General features: G+C 36.8%; 1 protein-coding gene and 1 pseudogene across 1 annotated transcript in view; both read left to right on the top strand.

The window, feature by feature from the left end:
• Nucleotides 1-20,687, top strand: part of AK9 (adenylate kinase 9) — a 103,016-nt gene that overhangs the window by 61,223 nt on the left and 21,106 nt on the right. Inside the window, 5 exon segments of the mRNA XM_045843710.1 lie at nucleotides 5,461-5,673; nucleotides 6,973-7,233; nucleotides 8,411-8,535; nucleotides 11,067-11,286; nucleotides 18,123-18,185. Of these exon segments, the coding sequence (XP_045699666.1) occupies nucleotides 5,461-5,673; nucleotides 6,973-7,233; nucleotides 8,411-8,535; nucleotides 11,067-11,286; nucleotides 18,123-18,185 (882 nt within the window).
• Nucleotides 3,598-4,157, top strand: LOC123821955 (annotated as a pseudogene).

The raw sequence follows: 20,687 nt of genomic DNA, 5'->3' as shown, positions 1-20,687 counted from the left end.
ATAGAAAAACTTCCATCAAGTCAAATTAGGTAAAAAGAAGAAGCAATCAAATATACTTGAAAACAAAAAAGTACTGATATATGATTGGACAAGAAAGAGGGTTATTTTAAATTACAGGAACTTTATACTAATAAATTAAAATTAAGATGAAATGGATTTTCAAAATATGAATTGCTAAAATTTGCTTAGGAAGAAAGATAAAAGCTGAACAAAGAAAAATAACGGGAGTTTTAGGTCATTTCTAATTAATATACCTTTGTTGATTAGATAATTCCTATGTTGTTTAAAAGCATCCACATCATAGAAAAAGATCAATACTTCCCAGGTCATTATGAAACTTGCATAACCATGATACAAAAATTAAACAAAAGTAGTACAAGATAACAGTTGTGGCGATGTAAAGTGTAGCATAGGAAATATAGTCAATAATACTGTGATAACAATGTATGGTGCCAATTGGGTACTAGACTTATCAGGGTGATCACTTTGTAAGTTATATAAATGTCTAAACACTATGTTGTACACCTGGAATATAATATTGTATGCCAACTGTAATTTAAAAAATAAATCTTAAAATTATATAAAATAATATAAATTTTTTGTATTTTTTAAGAGTAGTGCAAGAAACTAGAGATTAGTCTCATTTTTGTACCTTTACCAAAAGTTGTTTATTATATCTAGTTTTGGACAAAAAACTGAGACATGTAGTAATCTTATAAAATATTGGTTCATTGATATTTTAAAAAATAATGTATTTGTGCCTAAGTATATGTCTATTTTTGTATGTATGTTGGTAGAATATACTTAGAAAAAAGAGTCTGGAAAGATACACGTAAAACCATTAAGAATGTTTCTTTTTAGGCCTGGCTGGCGTAGCTCAGTGGATTGAGCGCGGGCTGGGAACCAAAGTGTCCCAGGTTCAATTCCCAGCCAGGGTACATTCCTGGGTTGCAGGCCACAACCTCCAGCAACCGCACATTGATGTTTCTCTCTCTCTCTCCCTCCCTTTCCTCTCTAAAAAATAAATAAATAAAATATTTTTTTTAAAAAAGAAAGAAATTTAAAAAAAAAGAATGTTTCTTTTTTAAACTTTTTTGTGTTGTTGTTCAAGTACAATTGTCTCCATTTTCCCCCCACCACTCCCCCCCAGCCATCCCCACTTCCCACCCTTGGTCCTCCCCACCTTTGGAGAACGTTAATATAGTATTTGAAGGGAAAATGTGAGAGAAAATTTTTATTCTTCATGCATTGTGAGAAGTTTTGAATAATTTTATATAAGCATGTATTTTATAACACAGAAACTTCTTTTTAAATGTACTTTCACCACTTTAAATACATTGTAATAGGCCTGACTGGTGTGGCTCAGTGGGCTAAGTGTTGTCCTGCAACCTGAGGGGTTGCTGGTTCATTTCCTGGTCAGGGCACATGCCTGGGTTGTGGGCCAGGTCCCCATTCAGTGACATATGAGAGGCAACCTATCCATGTATTGCTCACACATTGATGTTTTTCTCCTTCTCTTTCTCCCTCCCTTCCCCTCTCTCTAAAAATGAACGAATGAACTCTTTAAGTAAATAAATTGCAAGAATTCTTAAAGGGCTTTACACATAGTTTCTGTATTTTTCATAATGAAAATAGGTTACAAATTACCAATGGAATGAAATAAAATATTTTCAAATTATGTGTTTTTTTAAAGATATTATTAATTTGCTCTTAGAGGGGAAGGGAAGCAGAGAGGGAGAGAAACACCAATGTGTGGTTGCCTCTCACACACTTCTTACTGGGGACCTGGCCTACAACCCAGGCATGTGTCCTGATAGGAATCGAACCAGAGACCCTTTGGTTCACAGGCCAGCACTCAGTCCACTGAGCCACATCAACCAGGGCTCAAATTATTTGATTACATACCCACTTAGTAGCAAATAAGCAAATAATGAAGCATCTTGCATTTCATTTTCAATAGGCAAGAAGTTGTAACCCTGATTCAGCTTTTACTTCTTAATTTTATTTTAGAAACTGATCCTGCACCAGAGTATATCCCGGGGGTTTTCATTATACCTATACCTATAGAGAGAGCTGAGTGCAGCTTGATTTTCCGTGCTACATATTTTCTTTATGAAAATAAAGAAGCTTGAGATATGAACTTAAAGGGATATGAGAAACTGATTTTTTAATTAACTAACTAAGAGGCCAACCCCCTTCTCACAGCAGCAGCCCAGTGCACAAGTCCCAGGCCCCCTCTTCCTTGGACGTGGCTTGGGCTGGAGGCATGCAGGGCCGGAGACACCGTGGACTTGGGGTCTGAAGCAGCACGGAGGCAGTGGATAATAGTTCTTCAAGTCTGCAATAAAAAAATAAATATGGCCCAAACAAAAGAAGAGATCAAAACTCCAGAAAAAGAACTAAGCGACAAGGAGATATCAGAGGCAGAGTTCAAAACACTGGTAATCAGGATGCTCACAGAAATGATTGAGTACGGCCACAAAATAAAGGAAGAAGTGAAGGCTATACAAAGTGAAATAAAGAAAAATATACAGGGAACCAACAGTGAAGGGAAGGAAACTGGGACTCAAATCAGTGATTTGGAGCAGAATAAGGAAATAAACATTTAACCGGAACAGAATGAAGAAACAAGAATTCAAAAAAAAAAAAAGAGGAGAGACTAAGGAACCTCCGGGACAACTTTAAATGTTCCAATATCCAAATCACAGGGGTACCAGAAGAAGAGGAAGAGCAAGAAATTGAAAACTTATTTGAAAAAAATAATGAAGGAAAGCTTCCCTAATCTAGTGAAGAAAATAGACATGCAAATCCAGGAAGCTGAGAGAGTCCTAAAGAAGTTGGACCCAAGGAGGAACACACCAAGACACATCATAATTAAACTGCCCTAAGATTAAAGATAAGGAGAAAATCTTAAAAGCAATAAGAGAAAAGGAGAGACCTATTTACAAAGGAGTTCCCGTAAGACTATCAGCTGATTTCTCAAAAGAAACCTTGTAGGCAAGAAGAGACTAGAAAGAAGTATTCAAAGTCATGAAGGCAAGGACCTACATCCAAGATGACTCTATCCAGCAAAGCTGTCATTTAGAATGGGGGGCAGATATAGTGCTTCCCAGATAAGGTAAGTTTAAAGAAGTTCATCATCACCAATCCCTTGTTCTATGAAATGTTAAAGGGACTTATCTAAGAAAAAGAAGATCAAAACTATGGATAGTAAAATGACAACAAACTCACAACTATCAACAACTGAACCCCAAAACAAAAACAAACTAAGCAAACATCCAAAACAGGAACAAGATCACAGAAATGGGAGATCATATGGAGAGTTATCAGTGGGGAGGAGGGGAAGGGAGAATGGGGGAAAAAGTATAGGAAATAAGAAGCATAAATGGTAGGCACAAAATAGACAGGGGGAGGTTAAGAACAGTACAGGAAATGGAGAAGCCAAAGAACTTATATGTACGACCCATGGATATAAACTAAAGGAGGGAGAATGCTGGTGGAAGGGGGGTGCAGGGCAGAGGAAGATAAAGGGGAGAGAAAAATGGGACAATGTAATAGCATAATCAACAAAACATACTTTAAAAACATTTTTAAAAAATGGCCTCCAATAAAACTACTTCACAAACAATGGGAAAGAAAGAGACTGGAAAGAGTAAAAAAGTTGAAGAGGCAGAGCCTGAAGAATTTGTAGTGGGAGAAGTATTGTACCAATACTTCTCCCACTACAAATAGTGAATGGGAAAGGTGGAGTATTTCCTGAAGTGGAAGGGATCCACAGATACTGACAATACTTGGGAACCTGAAGAAATTTAGATGGCCCAGAGTTAATTGAAGCATTTCATTCTCAAAAAGCTGGTAAAGAAAAAGATCGTACAAAAAGGAAGTCTTTATCTGATAATGAATCTGATGGTAGCACATCAGGGAAGAAAAGAGATGCTGCTGATAAGCCGAGAGGCTTCATCAGAGGTCTTGACCGGAAGGAAGAACTGGTGCCACAGACAGCAGTGGAGAATTAACGTTTCTCTCGAAATGGAAAGACGGAGATGAGGCAGACTTGGTGCTGGCAAAAGAGGCAAATATGAAGTGTCTTCAAATTGTAATTGCTTTTCAAGAAGATTCTAACTTGGCATTCTTGTTTAGAAGACAGAGCCCAGTAATTGTTTGCATTCCTTTTATATATATTTATATGTATAAAAATCTGGGTCTTGGCTTTTTGATTTATTAACATGAAGAAATAATTACATTCTAATAAAAATCAAGTTTGATATGTTTGTTTTGAAGTAGTACTGAGGGAGTAGTTGGTGGGTTGCATCTACAGCACTGGTTACTTTGGAACAAAAGCTTTCTGTAGTTGCTTCCTTCATCAGAAAAGAACATTTGATACCATGGTATATTCCTTCCTCTGCATTAGAGAACAGCTTTTCTAAATGTTGGGGGGAGCCTCCATTGTTGTTACTCAGTCAGAATTTGTGTTTAAGTCATATATGCCTAAGGATAATTGTGGGTTTTTTGTTTATTTGGTGGGGGATGGTTGGTGTGTGTACATATGTAAATGTAAATGGTGTTCCTTTATTTTTTTAACCAGAACAAAAACAGCATTTCAAAACCATAGATAAACTCATGTTTCTGGGCTGCTGTCATTTTCAGCAACCTAAGAAATAAGTCACTTCAAGTTAAATTGAAATTTTTCGTGAAGCTTTAACCTTTGAAATTAAACAGATAATTTGTAATTAATTGGGCAACTTAAATATAATGTAAGCAGTTCAAATTGGACAATTTAAAAGCAGCCACATCAGAATCCATACCTACAATTATAAATGCAAGTTTGTGAAAGGAAAATTTTATCACTACCAACAACCTCTCCTCTCAAATGAGAAAACTAGGCAAACCCTGGTATATTTTAATTATGCAAACAAGACTTATTTACAGGTTTCAACTAGTAAGACGTTCCTTTCTAAAAAGTTAAAATCCCTGTGTTGTATTGACTAAAAAGCTATGATCATGAAATGTGTAAGACTTTATTCATGGAAACCTAATCAGGTGCTTAGGGACCTTGGCGATTTAGATCTGCTAGAATAAATGAGTTAACAAGTGTTGTGATCTAAAGTTTTGACTTGCATGTTTTTACTCCAGCTCATTCCTTGCATGTAGCCTCAGTCTCAGTATTTGGGTTTCTGGTTCAATAGAAGCCAGGAAAGACCATAACTTGGTAGTAAACAGAATGTTATCCAACTGCATATTGTTTACTTTATTGTAAATACTGGTGAACAGTGGTCGATGAATAGTTTTATATTGCTTTTTCTTAAAAGGCCATATAAGAACTGGCCTTTACAAATTGTTTTAAAGATGTATTTTCATGGATTAAATATTATTTAAGAGATATTATTTTTTAATTCCTTCTTTAGTATTGCATCAAAATACTTTTTAAAATATTCTCCAAATGTTAAAAACTATTTCTAGAATGAAGATAAAATGAAAGAGAAAAAAAGGCATTTGGGAGACACAAAGCACTTTTGTCCAGTGGTTCTCAAAGAAAAATTCGTCCTCCAACCAGGCAACACAGAAGAGGCAGCTAAATATCAAGAAAAGATCTACTACTTTTCAACTCCTGAGGCTAAAGAAAAATTCTTGGCGTATCCTCAGGAGTATGTAGCTCATAAAGAACCATTAAAGGTGAAAACTATTTTCCTATCCTAATCACTGATCCTGTGCACTTCTTAGGGACTTACTATATCCGTAACCAGTTAGTCTCTGAGCAGAGCAGTCTGCTGACCATGAGATGGGATTTGGGGGAGCTGTGGGATTCACAGGTTTACAGCCTTCAGGGGGCTGACATCCTCTGCAGAAAGGTGATTACTCAGGTGAGACTGCTGTTAGCCTGGTTCCACTCAGAGGCATGGTTACGGGGGCAAATTCATGCCTGATTGCTTGACTCTGAAGAGCAAAGGATGGCACTGATTCGCAAATTTGCAAGAGTGTTCCCAGAGGGGAGTTGTCCTTGATCAACCAAACTGCTTTAAAATTGCTTTAAGAAGCTATAGGATAATCAACTTTTTCCAAAATTTGTGGGAACATTTTTATCCTGACGTGTTTATCACCTTTGGACCAGTTTTCTACCTTCTTTAAAAAATATTTATTAAAGCCAAACACGGAAGAACAAATACTGTATGATTGGACTCATACAAGGTAAATTCATAGGGACAGAAAACAAAAAAGTGGTTGCCTAGGGGTGAAGAAAAAAAGGGACTAGAAGTTGCTGTTTAATGGGTACAGAGCTCCAGTTTGGAATGATGAAAAAGTTCTGCAGAGAGATACTGGTGATGGTTGCACAACATTGTTTATGTATGTAATGCCACTGAATTTTGTACACTTACAATGGTTAAAATGGTAAGTTTTACATTATGTTCTTTTACCACAATAATAACGATAAAGGAACACACTGGGGCAATATTGTATTCATTCTTTAAAACAAAGCACACACATAGTAACACCAGCTTTAAGCAAGTATTCATTTTTATGTTTTACTTTCTCGTCCTTTTCTACATTCTTTCTAGTGTATAAAATATTTTATAATCTTTTTTCTCTTAACATTATACCATAGAAAGTTTGTGTATTCCTATATAGATGTCATAATGCTTGATCATTTTGACATACCATTTTAATATAAGTTGTCAGGTGTTTTTATCATGCTAAAAAAGTATCTTTCCATTCTTTTTAAACAAAAACTTTAAAAAATTCTATTTTAGCAAATGCCTTTTGGTCTAAGAGATCAAGATGATCTTGTGGTTGTTAACGCTCCCTGAGAAGAATTGTTGAGGCAGTGAATCATGTTAATTTATATCCTAATGTCAAAATATCCTTGAGTTTATTAAGTGATAATTCAGTCTTGGGGGAGGCAGTTAATTAACCTTTTTTTTTAATTACTCGAAACTTTCTTTTCTTCACTCTCCCTTACCCCACCCGTCGTGGCAGGCTCCTCCATTAAGAATATGCCTTCTGGGCCCCCGTGGCTCTGGCAAAACTGTCTGTGGGAGACAGTTAGCAGAAAACTTGGGCATCTTTCACATTCAGTTTGAAGAATTTCTACAAGAAAAACTAATGCTCAAAACTGAAAAGAAAATTGGACCTGATTTTGAAGAAGATGCTGAGGAAGAACAGCTTGCAAAACAAGAACTTGAAGAGCTTGCAGTTCGGGCCAATGTCAAAATTGAGGAAGAAAATACAAAGAAGCCGGTAGTAATATTGATACTCTCTTTGCAGATAGTTGTGTTTACTGGTATTACTTTTGGAAAGTAGAATATAAGCAACATAAAACTTTATAAGTTTTCTCAGAAAAGGAAAAGAATTAGCCCATAAAAGTCACTGAAGAGTCATTTTCCTCACATATTAGATACAGATCTTACTGCTAATCTAGAATATAAAATTACCAAGTTTCACATGGCTCCAATAAAAGTCAGAAAAGTTTTCCCTAAAAGGAGTGCTGTATAGCATTTATTTGGGACTGTTTAGTATGTCTGACCTAGACTATAAGGTTTTTCATTATTGTGTTCTCTGTGTTTTTTTATCTTGTGTCATAAAAATCTGCCCCAGTGCCAATGGGGATTTCAAAATATTAATTCTCATGATGCCTCATAAGAAAGGTAGTATGACTGTCTTAGGTGGCTTCTATCTAGGGTTGTAAAGAGAAAGTTCTTCATTCTGACTCCCTTTTTAACCATTTCTGATATAGCTAGACCCTTTGCTTCTCAAAGGATCCCTTGTAAATGGTACAGATTGTGTTTCAGATGACCATCTTGCTAGCCCACCCTTTAATCATTATAATCAGGACCTAGGTTTAACCATTATAAGATAGATGACAAAAATCAGTTAAGCCTTACAGGATTGTGATATAAACTGAACAAGATTTTAACAAAAAGTGGTAAGACAGGTATCCTGAGGCCATGTATGAAAATCAGTTATGAGCCCTGGCTGGCGTAGCTCAGTGGATTGAGCGCGGGCTGGGAACCAAAGTGTCCCAGGTTCGATTCCCAGCCAGGGTACATTCCTGGGTTGCACGCTATAACCCCCAGCAACCGCACATTGATGTTTCTCTCTCTCTCTCTCTAGCTCCCTTCCTTCCCTCTCTAAAAAATAAATAAATAAAATAAGAAATTTTTTAAAAAATGTGTTAAAAAAAAGAAAATCAGTTATGCTAATAGCTAGTAACTCCTCTTAGATATGTATAATTTAATATTTAAAACCATATTAAAATTGGCTTAAAGAAAAGAGCACAAATTTTAAAAGGTTTACAAGCAACAATATAAAAAAAATATCCTGAGAAAAACCAGTCTCATCTTAATCAACTATGCAATAGAGCATTGTTAATTAATATAGACACTTAAATTTGTTTTTGTTTTGTTTTCATGTTTAGATTTCAGAAATACAATTTACAGAAGAAGAAGAAGCAATCAGACTAAATATAATGGAAAATGAACAATTGCCTCCTGAAATTCTTGATGCAATTCTTTCTGAGTGGTGGTTTAAGGAACCAATACGGTATTTTAATTTATATAGGATTATACATGTATAGACTTTAATTTGCCTTATTCTCAAAAGTTTAAAGTGCAGTCCAACATAAATTTAAGAATTTTCTCCTTTACTTTCATGTAAATTAGTGATTCAATACATTAAAATCATTGGGGGAATTATTTTTAAAATACTGATGCCAGAGACCCCAACCCAAAACAATTGAATCAAAATCTTTAAGGATGTAAGGTTGGCACATAGGCATTGGTATTTTTGAGAGCTTCCCAAGTGATTCTAATGTGTAGTTGTGAATGAGAACCCATGATTTAAACCCATGATGTGCCTTTTAGTAATTACAGTTGTTAAGAGCAATTAATAGCTGTCCATAGTGTTATCCCTTAACCAAAGGCCAAGAACAAGCCTGACCCCACACAGGACAAGTCTAAGAATCAGGTCAGCAGAATTTAAAACTTCACTTTGTCTTCCTAAACCAGAATCTCTTATGTTGGTATCCACCAGAAGAAAATGAAATAACATTCACAGTACTAATAAGCAAACACTTAAATGGAACTTACTATGTGACAGATACTGTTCTACTATATTTTACTCATACTAATTTACTTAATCCTTGCTACTACCCTATGGGATAGAGACTTTTATTATATCATTTTAGAGATAAGGAAACTATATCATAGAGAATTCAAATAATTGGGCAGTCCCAACACTACTCTGCACACTCTTCCACTTAGTCCCTGGCCTAAAAGAGTGAGGGGGATTATCGATCATCAACTTTAATTGTAGTGTCTTGTTCCCTAAATTAGATCAGTAGTTGTAGTAAACTTGGGTAGGTTGCCTGCAATAGCGTCATGAGTTGTTTTTTTACTATTTAGCTCCTGACCTCATACCATACATTTTTTTAAAAAGCATATGATTTGAAGAATTAAAAGTTAAGTGTGAAGTTGTAAATGCCTAAATAAAATAACAATATTATACAACCATTAAAATGTGTTACAATGAAGAATTTGTAATAGCATAAGAAATGTCATTTATGGTAAGTTTAAAAAGAAGATGCAATATCACTTATGATAGAGAGGTGGACACACGAAGAACAAACTGGAAAGAAAAACAAAATGTCAGTAACCTCTGGAACATGAGATTGTAGATAATCTTGCATTTTTCATGCTTTCCTGTATTTTCCACTTTTTCTATAGTGAGATTTGTTGCATTTATAATATGGAAAGAATCAACAGATTTTAAAAAGGGCATTGCATTAGTCCTGGAGAGGTGTCATAAGAGCCTGAACTAAGGTACAATGTTGGAAATGGAAATGTGGGTACAGAAAAGGGCATGCCAGGACTTAGCTTGTACTTATGAGAACCAAGAAGGAATTAGGGGAGCAATCCAAATGTCTCTGAAGTTTGCCACCTGAATAGTTGTGAGTTAGAAGGAACAGCAGTGTGGAAGAATTAACAATAATCAGGATTTTTGACAGTACAATGCATATGTCATTTCTGAGGGGCACTGAGATAGAGAAACTGAGCAGCTTTTTGAAAATTCGAATTGAAACTCAGAACAGAGGTTGGGCATAAAGGTGAAGATTTAGAAGTCATTGACAAAGAAGTGACAGCTGGAAGAGTAGGAATGAAATTGTTCCTCACAAAAGAGATGATGCTGAAGGCATCTCTAAAGAAAAGTACACCTACTATGGCCATTCGATGGAAATTTGCCCATTAATAAGATAGAAAACTTTTTTTAATGCCAATTAAGGGCTGAAACTATCAGATGTTCATGATACTACTGTTCATATTAAGAAAACATATTTAAATATAAGCATAAATATTTAAATATAAGAATAAATATTTAAGCAAACCAAATTTTAGATGAGCAAGATAAACTCTCATTCAAAAGGGGACCAATATCAACTTTCTCAGTTAACGAAGGCAAGTTCTCCAAGCCTGATTCTTTTGTAGTTACTCCACAATGAAAGTATGTTTGTTAACTGTCCAGTTCTATTCATGATTCTTCAAGTTTCATCATAGCAAAACAAGTTTGATAATATTTGGTTATAATTGTCTTAATACATATGAGCCAGGATATATACACAAATAACTGCCATGAGTTACAAGGGGACCCAGGGAAGAGGGTGCGAATTGTCTCAGGAAAGGAAGCATCACCAAGTGAAAAACTGCAGAGGAGCGGATTCCCAGTAAAGGTGGGCGGGCCAGATCTACCGTTCTATGAAGGGCGACACATTCATTAGGCTGCACATACCTCCCAGGCAGAGAATTTATTTTCTCTTAATTTTTACCAACTATTAAGGCTACTTACAGTTAAAGAGAGCTTACTTATATTGTAAATATAAGTATAAATGTTATAGTTTTAATCTAATTTAATACATTTGAGAGAAGACACATCATGTTTATACAAAGAGAAACATTACAAGAACTAAAAGATATTACTTTTTAAACTACTCACACATATAAAGTTGAGATCTATCAACTTTTTTCATTCTCAATATTTATAATACAATGTTTTACGTAACTTGTGAAATGTACACCTAGTTCCACAGGTTTCATATTGGATGGTTTCCCACGATATCCCGAAGAGGCCCAGTTACTGGCGGAACATGGGTTTTTCCCAGATGCTGCTGTTTTACTGCAAGTGGATGATCAAGATGTTTCTGATCGCCTCCTGCCTCCTCAAATTGAAAAGTGGAGACTGAAACAAAAGGCAAAATTAGAAAGGAAAAAACTCATTAAAGAAATGAAGGCAAAAATCAAGGTATGTATCTGGTAAAAAAATATGAGAGTAAATTTTTATGGCATCTATTCAGTTTATAAAGTGATCTTTACAAAAATGTAGTTTCTGATTTTAATACCACAGTCAGTATGAAAACACTTTTCATCAAATATAAAAGAGTACTCACAATTAAAGAGTTAAGATTTATTTGAGGCCTAAATGATTATCAATATGTTAATGCTTCTCTCTCTAAGGCAAATTAAAGATTGTGGTAGCACCAAAGTATCCTTATGTCTGACACAGGAGCATTATGGAAGAGACAGCAAGTGAAGCAGGCCTTAACACACAGAGAATTAAAATTATCAGTGGTTTTCTCACTAGGTCCTGGAATTGTGACACCTGGAATTGTGACACCATCCATGAAGGCCATGGAAAGCCTGTAGTGAAAAAGATCCAGATAATAGCTTAGAAACCCTTTTCTAAAACTGTAACATGAGGAGCATTCTGTAAAATATTCAATAGTGTCATAGGAAACCAAACAGTTCCACCCCTAAGAACCTATCTCATAGAAATGAAAACATGTCCAGATAAAAATTTGTATATGAATATTCATAATCACATTATTCATGATAGCCCAAAACTGGAAAGAACCCAGTGTCCTTCACCTAATGAATGAATAAACTAACTGTGATAGACAATCAGAGTGCTCTGAGTTCTGGCCCCAGATGGAGACATAGGAGCCTCCTGAACTCACCTCCTCCCATGGACACACTGAATCTGTATCCAAAGCAATTCCCTCTGAAGGATACACAGAAACTAGCTGAGCAAGTTTGAACCTTTTAGTCCTGCATATTGGGAGAACAAGAACCCCTGTCACCCATATCAGAAGAGCTGCTGCATGAAAGTCTAACCTCCCATTAGCCTGGGCTGACTACGATCTTCCCTTCGGGACACTGATGGGTTATTGCTCACCTTCAACTACTGGGAGCCACAAAGAACAAAGAAGTTAGCTTGGACAATCACAAAGGTTTGAGAAACAGCCAAGAATGAGGGCCAGGCTGATCAATAAAGTTAATCTTCTGCCCTGGCTGGTGTGGCTCAGTGGATTGAGTGCTGGCCTACAAACCAAAGGGTCACCAGTTGGATTCCCAGTCAGGGCACATGCCTGGGTTGCAGGCCAGGTCCCCAGCAGGGGGCATGTCAGAGGCAATCACACATTGATGTTTCTCTCCCTCCCTTCCCCTCTCTAAAAGTAAATAAATAAAATCTTTAAAAAAAAAGAGAGAGAGTTAATCTTCTACATAAGCCCACTCTGTCAAGACTGGAGAGGTGTCTGCTGTCCAAAAGCAGAGCTTACTGAAATGGAGATAAATGATTTACCTGGTAAAGAGTTCAAAGTGATGGTCATAAAGATGCTAAGCAAGGTCAGGAGAATAGTAAATGAACAAAATGAGAATTTCAACTAAGAGACAGAAAATATAAGAAAGTACCAATCAAATCACAGAGTTGAAGAGTACAATACTGAACTGAAAAATTCAATAGAAGAGTTCAATAGCAGACTAGACACAAAAATCAATGGAACAGAGTACAGAGCCCAGAAATAACCCCACACATATATCGTCAATTAATTTACATCAAAGCAGCTAGAATATACAGTGGGGAAAGGACAGTCTCTTCAATAAATGATGTTCGTAAAACTGGGCAGCCACATGCAAAAGAATGAGATTGGACTCCTATTTTATACTGTACAAAAAAATCAACCCAAAATGGATTAAAGACTTGAACATGAGACCTGAAACCATAGAAGTCCTTGCTCAGTCATTTTGAACAAGCGGCAGCCACACAGTACACACGCTCACTCAACAGCACCTATTGCCCCCACTGACTAGTAGAATGAAGTCATCATTATTCACACATGCACATTCCAGTCCCCCTACAGCCCAGAAGAAAAGATAGGGAGTAAGCTTTTTGACATTGACCTTGGAAATGTTTTTTTGGGGACTTGACATCTAAAGTGAAAGTCAGCAAGTGGGACTACACCAAACTAAAAAGCTTCTATGCAGCAATGAAAACCATCAACAAAAGACAATCTACCAAGTGGGAGAAGATATTTTGCAAATTGTATATCCAATAAGGATATTAAAATCCAAAATATATGAAGAACTCACACAATTCAGTATCAAAAAAAAAAAAAAACAAAACCCAAACTGTCAGATGGCCCTGACCAGTGTGGCTCAGTTGGTTGAAGCATCCCCTAAACCAGAAGGTCATGGGTTTGATTCTCAGTCAGGACACGTGTCTAGATTGTGGGTTTTGTCCCCGGTTGGAGCGCATATAGGAGAGGCAACCAATCAATGTTTCTCTCCCTCTTTTTCTTCTTCCCTTCCCCTCTCTAAAATCAATGAGCATGTCCTCAGGTGAGGATGATAAATAAGTAAGTAAGTAAGTAAATAAATAAATAAATAAATAAATAAATGGCAGATGAACTGAATAAACATTTTTCCAAAGAAGACATACAAATGGTCAATAGGTACATGAAAAAGTACTCAACATCACTGTTATCAGGAACATGCAAATCAAAACCACAATGAGATAGCACCTCATAGTTGTTAGAATGGCTGTCATCAAAAGACAAAAGGTAAGTGTTGGGTAGGCTGTGGAGAAAGGGGAGCAGCACTTCACACAGTGGGAATGGAACTTGGTGTAGCTACTAGGGAAAACAGTATGGAAGTTCATCAAAAAATTTAAAACACAACTATCATATAATCCAACAATCCACTTCTGGGTATATGATGAGGCTTGACTGGAAAAAATCCAGCCTGTGTTAATATAACAAGATTGGTTTGTGCAACATTGATGGAACCTCAATGATGGCATTGATGGCAGCCAAGGAGAGTGGACTGGAATGTGCGTGTGTGAACAATGACAACTCACTGTGCTAGTCAATGGGGGCAGTAGATGCCATTGAGTGAGCACGTGCACTGTGTGGCTGTCACATTCAAAATGACTAAATGAGTAGAGCAATGAATCTGCATCAAAGTTTGTGTTAAGCTTGAACATTCCTCCATGGAAACTATTTCAGTGATTCAAAAGGCCACAGCTATGGACAACTGGTGATTGGCAGCTTCATCGCACAACACATCTGCTCGTGCATCATGTCTTGAGCAGAGTTTTTTGGTGAAACATTGAATCACCCAGGTGACAGCCCCCTACAGTCCAGATTTGACACCCTGCAACTTCTGCTCTTCCCAAAATTAAAATCACCTTTGAAAGGGAAGAGATTTCAGACCCTTTTTCTAACTTTGTTTCTTATTTAAAGCAAATACAAACCCTCCTCTGCAGCACCCAACATACCATATGCTTTTCCATTCCCTTATCTGGAATCTTCTTACACCATCTTCCACTAGCTGTGTGGCATTACATGAGTTAACCCCCCTGACTTTGTTAACTCACTTATGGAGTAGAATGATATTGTCTGCTTTGTAGGTATGTTCTGAGCAGAAAAATGAAAGTATGTATATACTGCAGTGCTCATAAGCGTGATGGCATTTAGCAGACATGCAATAATTAAACCACTAACCACAACTTATTTGAGTGAAAGGATCAAGAGAAAAAGTAGACTCAAAACATGTATGTGTGTGATTGTGCATATTTGGCACTTCTCTGTGGTATATGTATATGGTATTCTCTTACAAAAATGCAAAGGTGACTGTGTTTTCACAACTATACAAGTAAAGCACTTATGGTAAAACTCTGGTTTTTAAAAAAAGGAATAATATAAAGGGTGGGGTTTGTTTGGTTTTTTTGCTCCTTTTCCCAAATCTTTTTTTTTAATTTTTAAATCATTTTTTAATTTTTCAATTACAATTGACATACAGTATTTCAATAGTTTCAGGTGTACCCCAGAGATTATATAACATACTAAGTGATCATCCCACCATGTCTATACTCATCTGACACCACATGTAGTTAAAAGAATATTATTGGCTATATTCCCTATGCTGTACTTTACATTCCTATGATTATTCTGTAACAACCAACTTGTACTTCCTAATCCCTTCACCTTTTTCATCCATTCCTCCAATCCCTCTCACCTAACAACTATCAAAATGTTCTCTTTATCTCTTGAGTCTGTTTCTGTTCTGCTTGCTCATTTTGTTTTTTAAATCCAATTGTTAATCGATATGTATTTATTGCCATTTATTTTTCATATTTTTGTCTTTTTTCTTCATTTTAAAGAAGACCCTTTAACATTTCATATAATACTGGTTTGGTGGTAACAAACTCCTTTATCTTTTTCTTGTCTGGGAAGCTCTTTATCTGTCCTTCAATTCTAAATGATAGCTTTGCTGGGTAAAATGATCTTATCATAGGCCCTCACTTTTCATCACTTTGAATATTTCTTGCCAGTCCCTTCTGGCCTGCAAAATTTCTGTTGGGAAATCAGCTGACACTTTCATTGGAGCTCCTTTGTAGGTAACTAACTGCTTTTCTCTTGCTGCTTTTAAGATTTTCTCTTTCTCTTTAACCTTTTGCATTTTAATTATGTGTCTTGGTTTGGGCTCCTTTGGGTTCATCTTATTTGGGACTCGCTGTGCTTCCTGGACTTATAAGTCTGTTTCCTTCACCAAGTTAGGAAAGTTTTCTCTCCGTATTTTTTCAAATAGGTTTTCAGTTTCTGCTTTCTCTCTTCTTCTGGCACCTCCATGATGCAAATGTGGAGGTTGTTCCAGGGGCTTCTTACACTATCCTCATTTTTTTTTATCTTTTTGTTTGTGCTGTTCTGATTGGATGGGGTTTTTTTTCTTCCTTGTATTCCAAATTGTTGATTTGATTCTTGGCTTCATCTACTCTACTGTTGATTCCCCGTAAATTAATCTTCATTTCAGTTAGTGGATCCTTCATTTCTGACTGGTTTCTTTCTTTCTGACTGGTTTCTGTGTCCTTTTTTATGCTGTTGAAGTTCTGCTTTTTTAAAAAAACAGGAATAATAAGAGTTTTTGTAACTTCACACCCTCTAATGCAGGGGAGTCCAACCTGTGTCCCAGAGGCTGCATGCAGCCCAGTATGACTATGAATGTGGCCCAACATAAAATTGTAAATTTACTTAAAACAGTATGAGTTCTTTTGTGATTATATGTTGCATTGTATTCAATGTGCGGCCCAAGACACCTCTTCTTCTTCCAGAGTGGCCCAGAGATGCCAAAAGTTTGGACACCCCTGCTCTAAAGAACTAGAGAATCTCTTTGGGGGCTCAAAAAATAAATGAATTCAATTTCATCTAGTTTTGTTCCAACATCTGAATCATAGGGGTGCCAAAAGGAGAAGAAGAAGAGCAAGAAATTGAAAACTTATTTGAAAACATAATGAAGAACTTCCCCAAACTGATAAAGGAAATAGAGTTTCAGGAAGTCCAAGAAGCTCAGAGTCTCAAAGAAGTCGGACCCAAGGAGGAACACACCAAGGCTCATCATAATTAAGTTATCCAAGGTTAAAGATAAAAGAAGAATCTTAAAAACAGCAAGAGAAAAGGAGACAGTTACCTACAAAAGAATTCCCGTAAGACTATCAGTTAATATCAAAGGAAACCTTGCAGGCAAGAAGGGGCTGCAAAGAAGTATTTCAAGTCATGAAAGGCAAGGACCTACATCCAAGATCTATCTAGCAAAGCTGTCATTTAGAATAGAAGGGCAGATAAAGTGCTTCCCAGATAAGGTAAATTTAAAGGAGTTCATCACCAAACCCTTATTATATGAAATGTTAAAGGGACTTATCTAAGAAAAAGAAGATAAAAAATATGAACAGTAAAATGACAACAAACTCACAGTTATTAATGACCGAACCTAAAACAAAAACAAATGAACTAAGCAAACAACTAGAACAGGAACAGAACCACAGAAATGAAGATCACGTGGAGGGTTAGCAACAGGGGAGTGGGAGGAGGAGAGAGGGGGAAAAGGTACAGAGAATAAGTAGCATAGATGGTAGGTAGAAAATAGACAGGGGGAGGGCAAGAATAGTATGGGAAATGTAGAAGCCAACGAACTTATAAATATGGCACATGGACATGAACTAAAGGGGGGGAATGTGGGTGGGAGGGGGTATGCAGGGTAGAGGGGAATAAAGGGGGAAAATGGGACAACTGTAATAGCATAACCAATAAAATATATTTAAAATACTCACTGTGAAATAAAAGCAGATAAAAACCACAGAGCATGTCTTCAGGCACCACCCTAATATCCTAGGAATTAAAGGGAGTGCAGTTTAGAGAGCCCTGAGCCAAGGAGCCCCAAGGCCTGAGTAGGGCTGATTAGTTTCCATGTGAACCTTGGGACATGTCAAAGGCTAGGCATTCGTTGTGTTAGATTTAGAGGCCCTGGGAAGCCTGGAGGACTGCCCACACACCGTGTCTGTGAGCGTACCCAAAGTGCATATGCTTTCCTCACTTGTATACGAGTACACATTTTTAGGTTTTATTTTGCTCTTATATTTAATAGTTTGATAAAAGATTATCAAACATTTTCACCAGATTGCCTTCAAGTTTTTTCCTATTTCTTGATGTACAAAATCCATCTCTTCACTGAAAGCAAATCAGTAAGGAATAAAGTTGAAAAGGAATTCTGAAGTTTCTAGAAGAGTGACTGTCTCCAAGGGCTATTTATCCTTTTGAAGGGAGATGGCTAATCAGCTGGTTCCAAGATGCAACGATATAGTAACATAACCATCACCAGCACATTCTTTTTTGGAAAGTTTGCCACCCTTTCACGCAAATGTTATCCCCACTTCAGGAAAAATGTGTGTGTGTGTGTGTAATATTAATATATAGGAAGTAATTTTATCATTATACATTAAAAATTTTAAATATCTCTGTTTAATAGGATGATATGATTACTAAAAGAAGAGCTGAACTTCTAGCAGAGAGAGAGAGAAAAAAGAAAGAGGTAAGTAAAAAAGGTTTTTCCAAAAAAGCAGGACACCCATTGTGTGTGTGTGTGTGTGAACAGCAGAACATAAATGTTGCATAGATAAAAGTCATAAAGAAAATACAGTTTATGTGGAAGCAGTGATATTATATATCATGTTTATTTTTAATACCCTTTGTTATCCCATTACTGTTTACAATAATCTTTTATTATTTTTAAAATCTGAAAAATAAACTTTTAAAGGAAAGAAAACTACTAGAGATGTTTAAATAATCTAATCCAAATATAATTCTACATTAAACAATGCTTCCTGTAGAATTTTAGTTTTGCTTTCACACTTCCACCCCACACCATAGGAGACAGACTGGGAATGTGGTGTAGAGGTCTAGACAGAGAGCCTGCAGAACTGTGCTGGAGCTAAAATACACATTACCTCAAAGTAAAGAGGGGAATAAGGCAGAGCCTATGAACCTGGGCCATATATTCTGCAGCATGCTCAGTACAGCTCCTTCTCTCCATCTGCTGATTTTTTAAAAAACAACAAAACATAAACCTTGAAGACTAGATTTTGTTTCGTTTAGAGAGGAGCTATTCCCAAATTGGCCTTGCTGACCCAAATGCTCCGGCCAAGCCTGCTCAGGGGTGCAGGAGTTAAAGAGGAGGTGTGATCAGACCAGCTAGCTCTATGAAGGCCCTGAGGCTTGTATTTTTACAATCAGCTTACAAGTAAACATGTAACCAAGGCAAACAATAAGATAGTCTCTGCCTTCTTCCATTTCCTTCTTGTTTAAGGCCCCCTTGTAACATCTTATGAAGGCTGACTCTTCTGTAATGTGATTTCCATCTATATAAAAATTTAACCCAATAAAAGAGGAATAACAGAAAATAGGGCTGGCTATACATGCAACTATGTATCACCCTGGTGTGGATATGCCTGATTTATGTACAGAAGACTCTTGATACAATGTAACTGTAGCTATGTGTCAAAACATTGCAGAAGAGAGGCCAGAATAATTATGTCTGTGTCCAAAGTATTTACAACCAAAAGCTGATCTAAAACCATTAAACTGAGAAAGTTATGGCACCATCTAACGAATGAGAACTCGCCTCCTCATTTGTTTTGATCTTCATTCATCCAGTCAGTTCATCCACAAACCTTCACTGAGCATTCACTGTGTGCCTGACACTCTTTCAGACACTGAAGAATCAGCCATGAACAGAATTCACAGAAGTCTCTGGCCTCATTCTAATGCTCATTCCCTGAACAAGCATGTTGTGAAATTCTGGTCTGTCAATGATGTCATGCTAATGTCTCAGATAAAAAAAAACAGACATCCTAACCTGGGTCCAGCCACAAGTTAGCTGCCTTTAGCCCTTGGGAGTCCTTATGAATTACCTCAAATGTCTCAGGGACATATTACTAAAGGGTTACAGGCTTTCAGATGGAATTGACCTATATTGTGTAAGTGCTGCAGCTCTTCCTGAGTTTGCTCCCTGACAGCTACCCGGTGCGCACTGCAGTGCTGACACACAGTAGACACCAGCCTGTCGTTATTCTTTTGATGTTGTGTAACATAGAACATTATTTAATCTCTCTGAGCCTAGGTTTTTTCATTATAAAATTGGAAATTTGAATGATACCTGGTTTCCCTAGTTGATAATACTTTAATTTTCCTTCTTTGCTCTTCTTTAATTTTTTTCCTAAGAGAATTAGTTTTCCAGATAAATTTTAAATGTTCCTAATTTATAACTTACTCATTCATTAACATTAGAATGAGGAGTTTCTTATTATTTTTCATTCAAAGATCCAATATTCCATCTTATAAATTAAGTAAGTTTTTGTAAGTTAATTCTCCTTGGACTTACTCCTTTATAAAATTGGCTACATATCCCACACAAACTGACTTTTGGAAGACAATTCCTGAGATTTTTGATGAATCAAAGATTAAAGCTGTATAAGTTTTTTAACTCCTTTGATGGGAATTTTCTACGCCCTGCTACTGCCTCAGACAAAGAAACACTAAACAAAATATAGCATTTCAAGGACCACTCAGTGTGATTGCTGTAGTCAGTTAACGGGGTACCCTGAGTCGAGTCCATCCTGACTGCACAGGCTTTGTGAACAGAAACAGGAGCCTTCTCCTCATCTGCCTCTTTGCACTGGATGTGGAGCTCGGTGACTTACCTTTCACAACCAACTGGGGGACTGTATGCAGGTAAAGCCCTGCCCAGGGCTGCCTTCTCACCCTGAGCAAAAATCATTGCCTTCACTGTCTGACATTTTAGCAGCAGATAAAACATGTTAACATTAGAAACCACTTCAAAGTCTGAAGGTGACTACTTGCATTAATTTCTCAGGAAACTGTCACCATCATGCAGAACTTTAGTCTCCAAAGTTGTGACTGAAAATATTTTATAAGCCAACCCCCTTCATCTCAAGACTTACATTGCCTGTCCCCCACCTCCCGGGAGGACCTGCTTCTACTCTTACTCCTGGCTCCACGATCTTGGCTCTCTTCC

Source organism: Phyllostomus hastatus, unplaced genomic scaffold, assembly GCF_019186645.2.
Source record: "Phyllostomus hastatus isolate PE091 unplaced genomic scaffold, TTU_PhHast_1.1 phas_contig_40, whole genome shotgun sequence".
Classification (NCBI taxonomy): Eukaryota; Metazoa; Chordata; class Mammalia; order Chiroptera; family Phyllostomidae; genus Phyllostomus; species Phyllostomus hastatus.
This window is presented reverse-complemented; position numbering and strand designations above follow the sequence as displayed.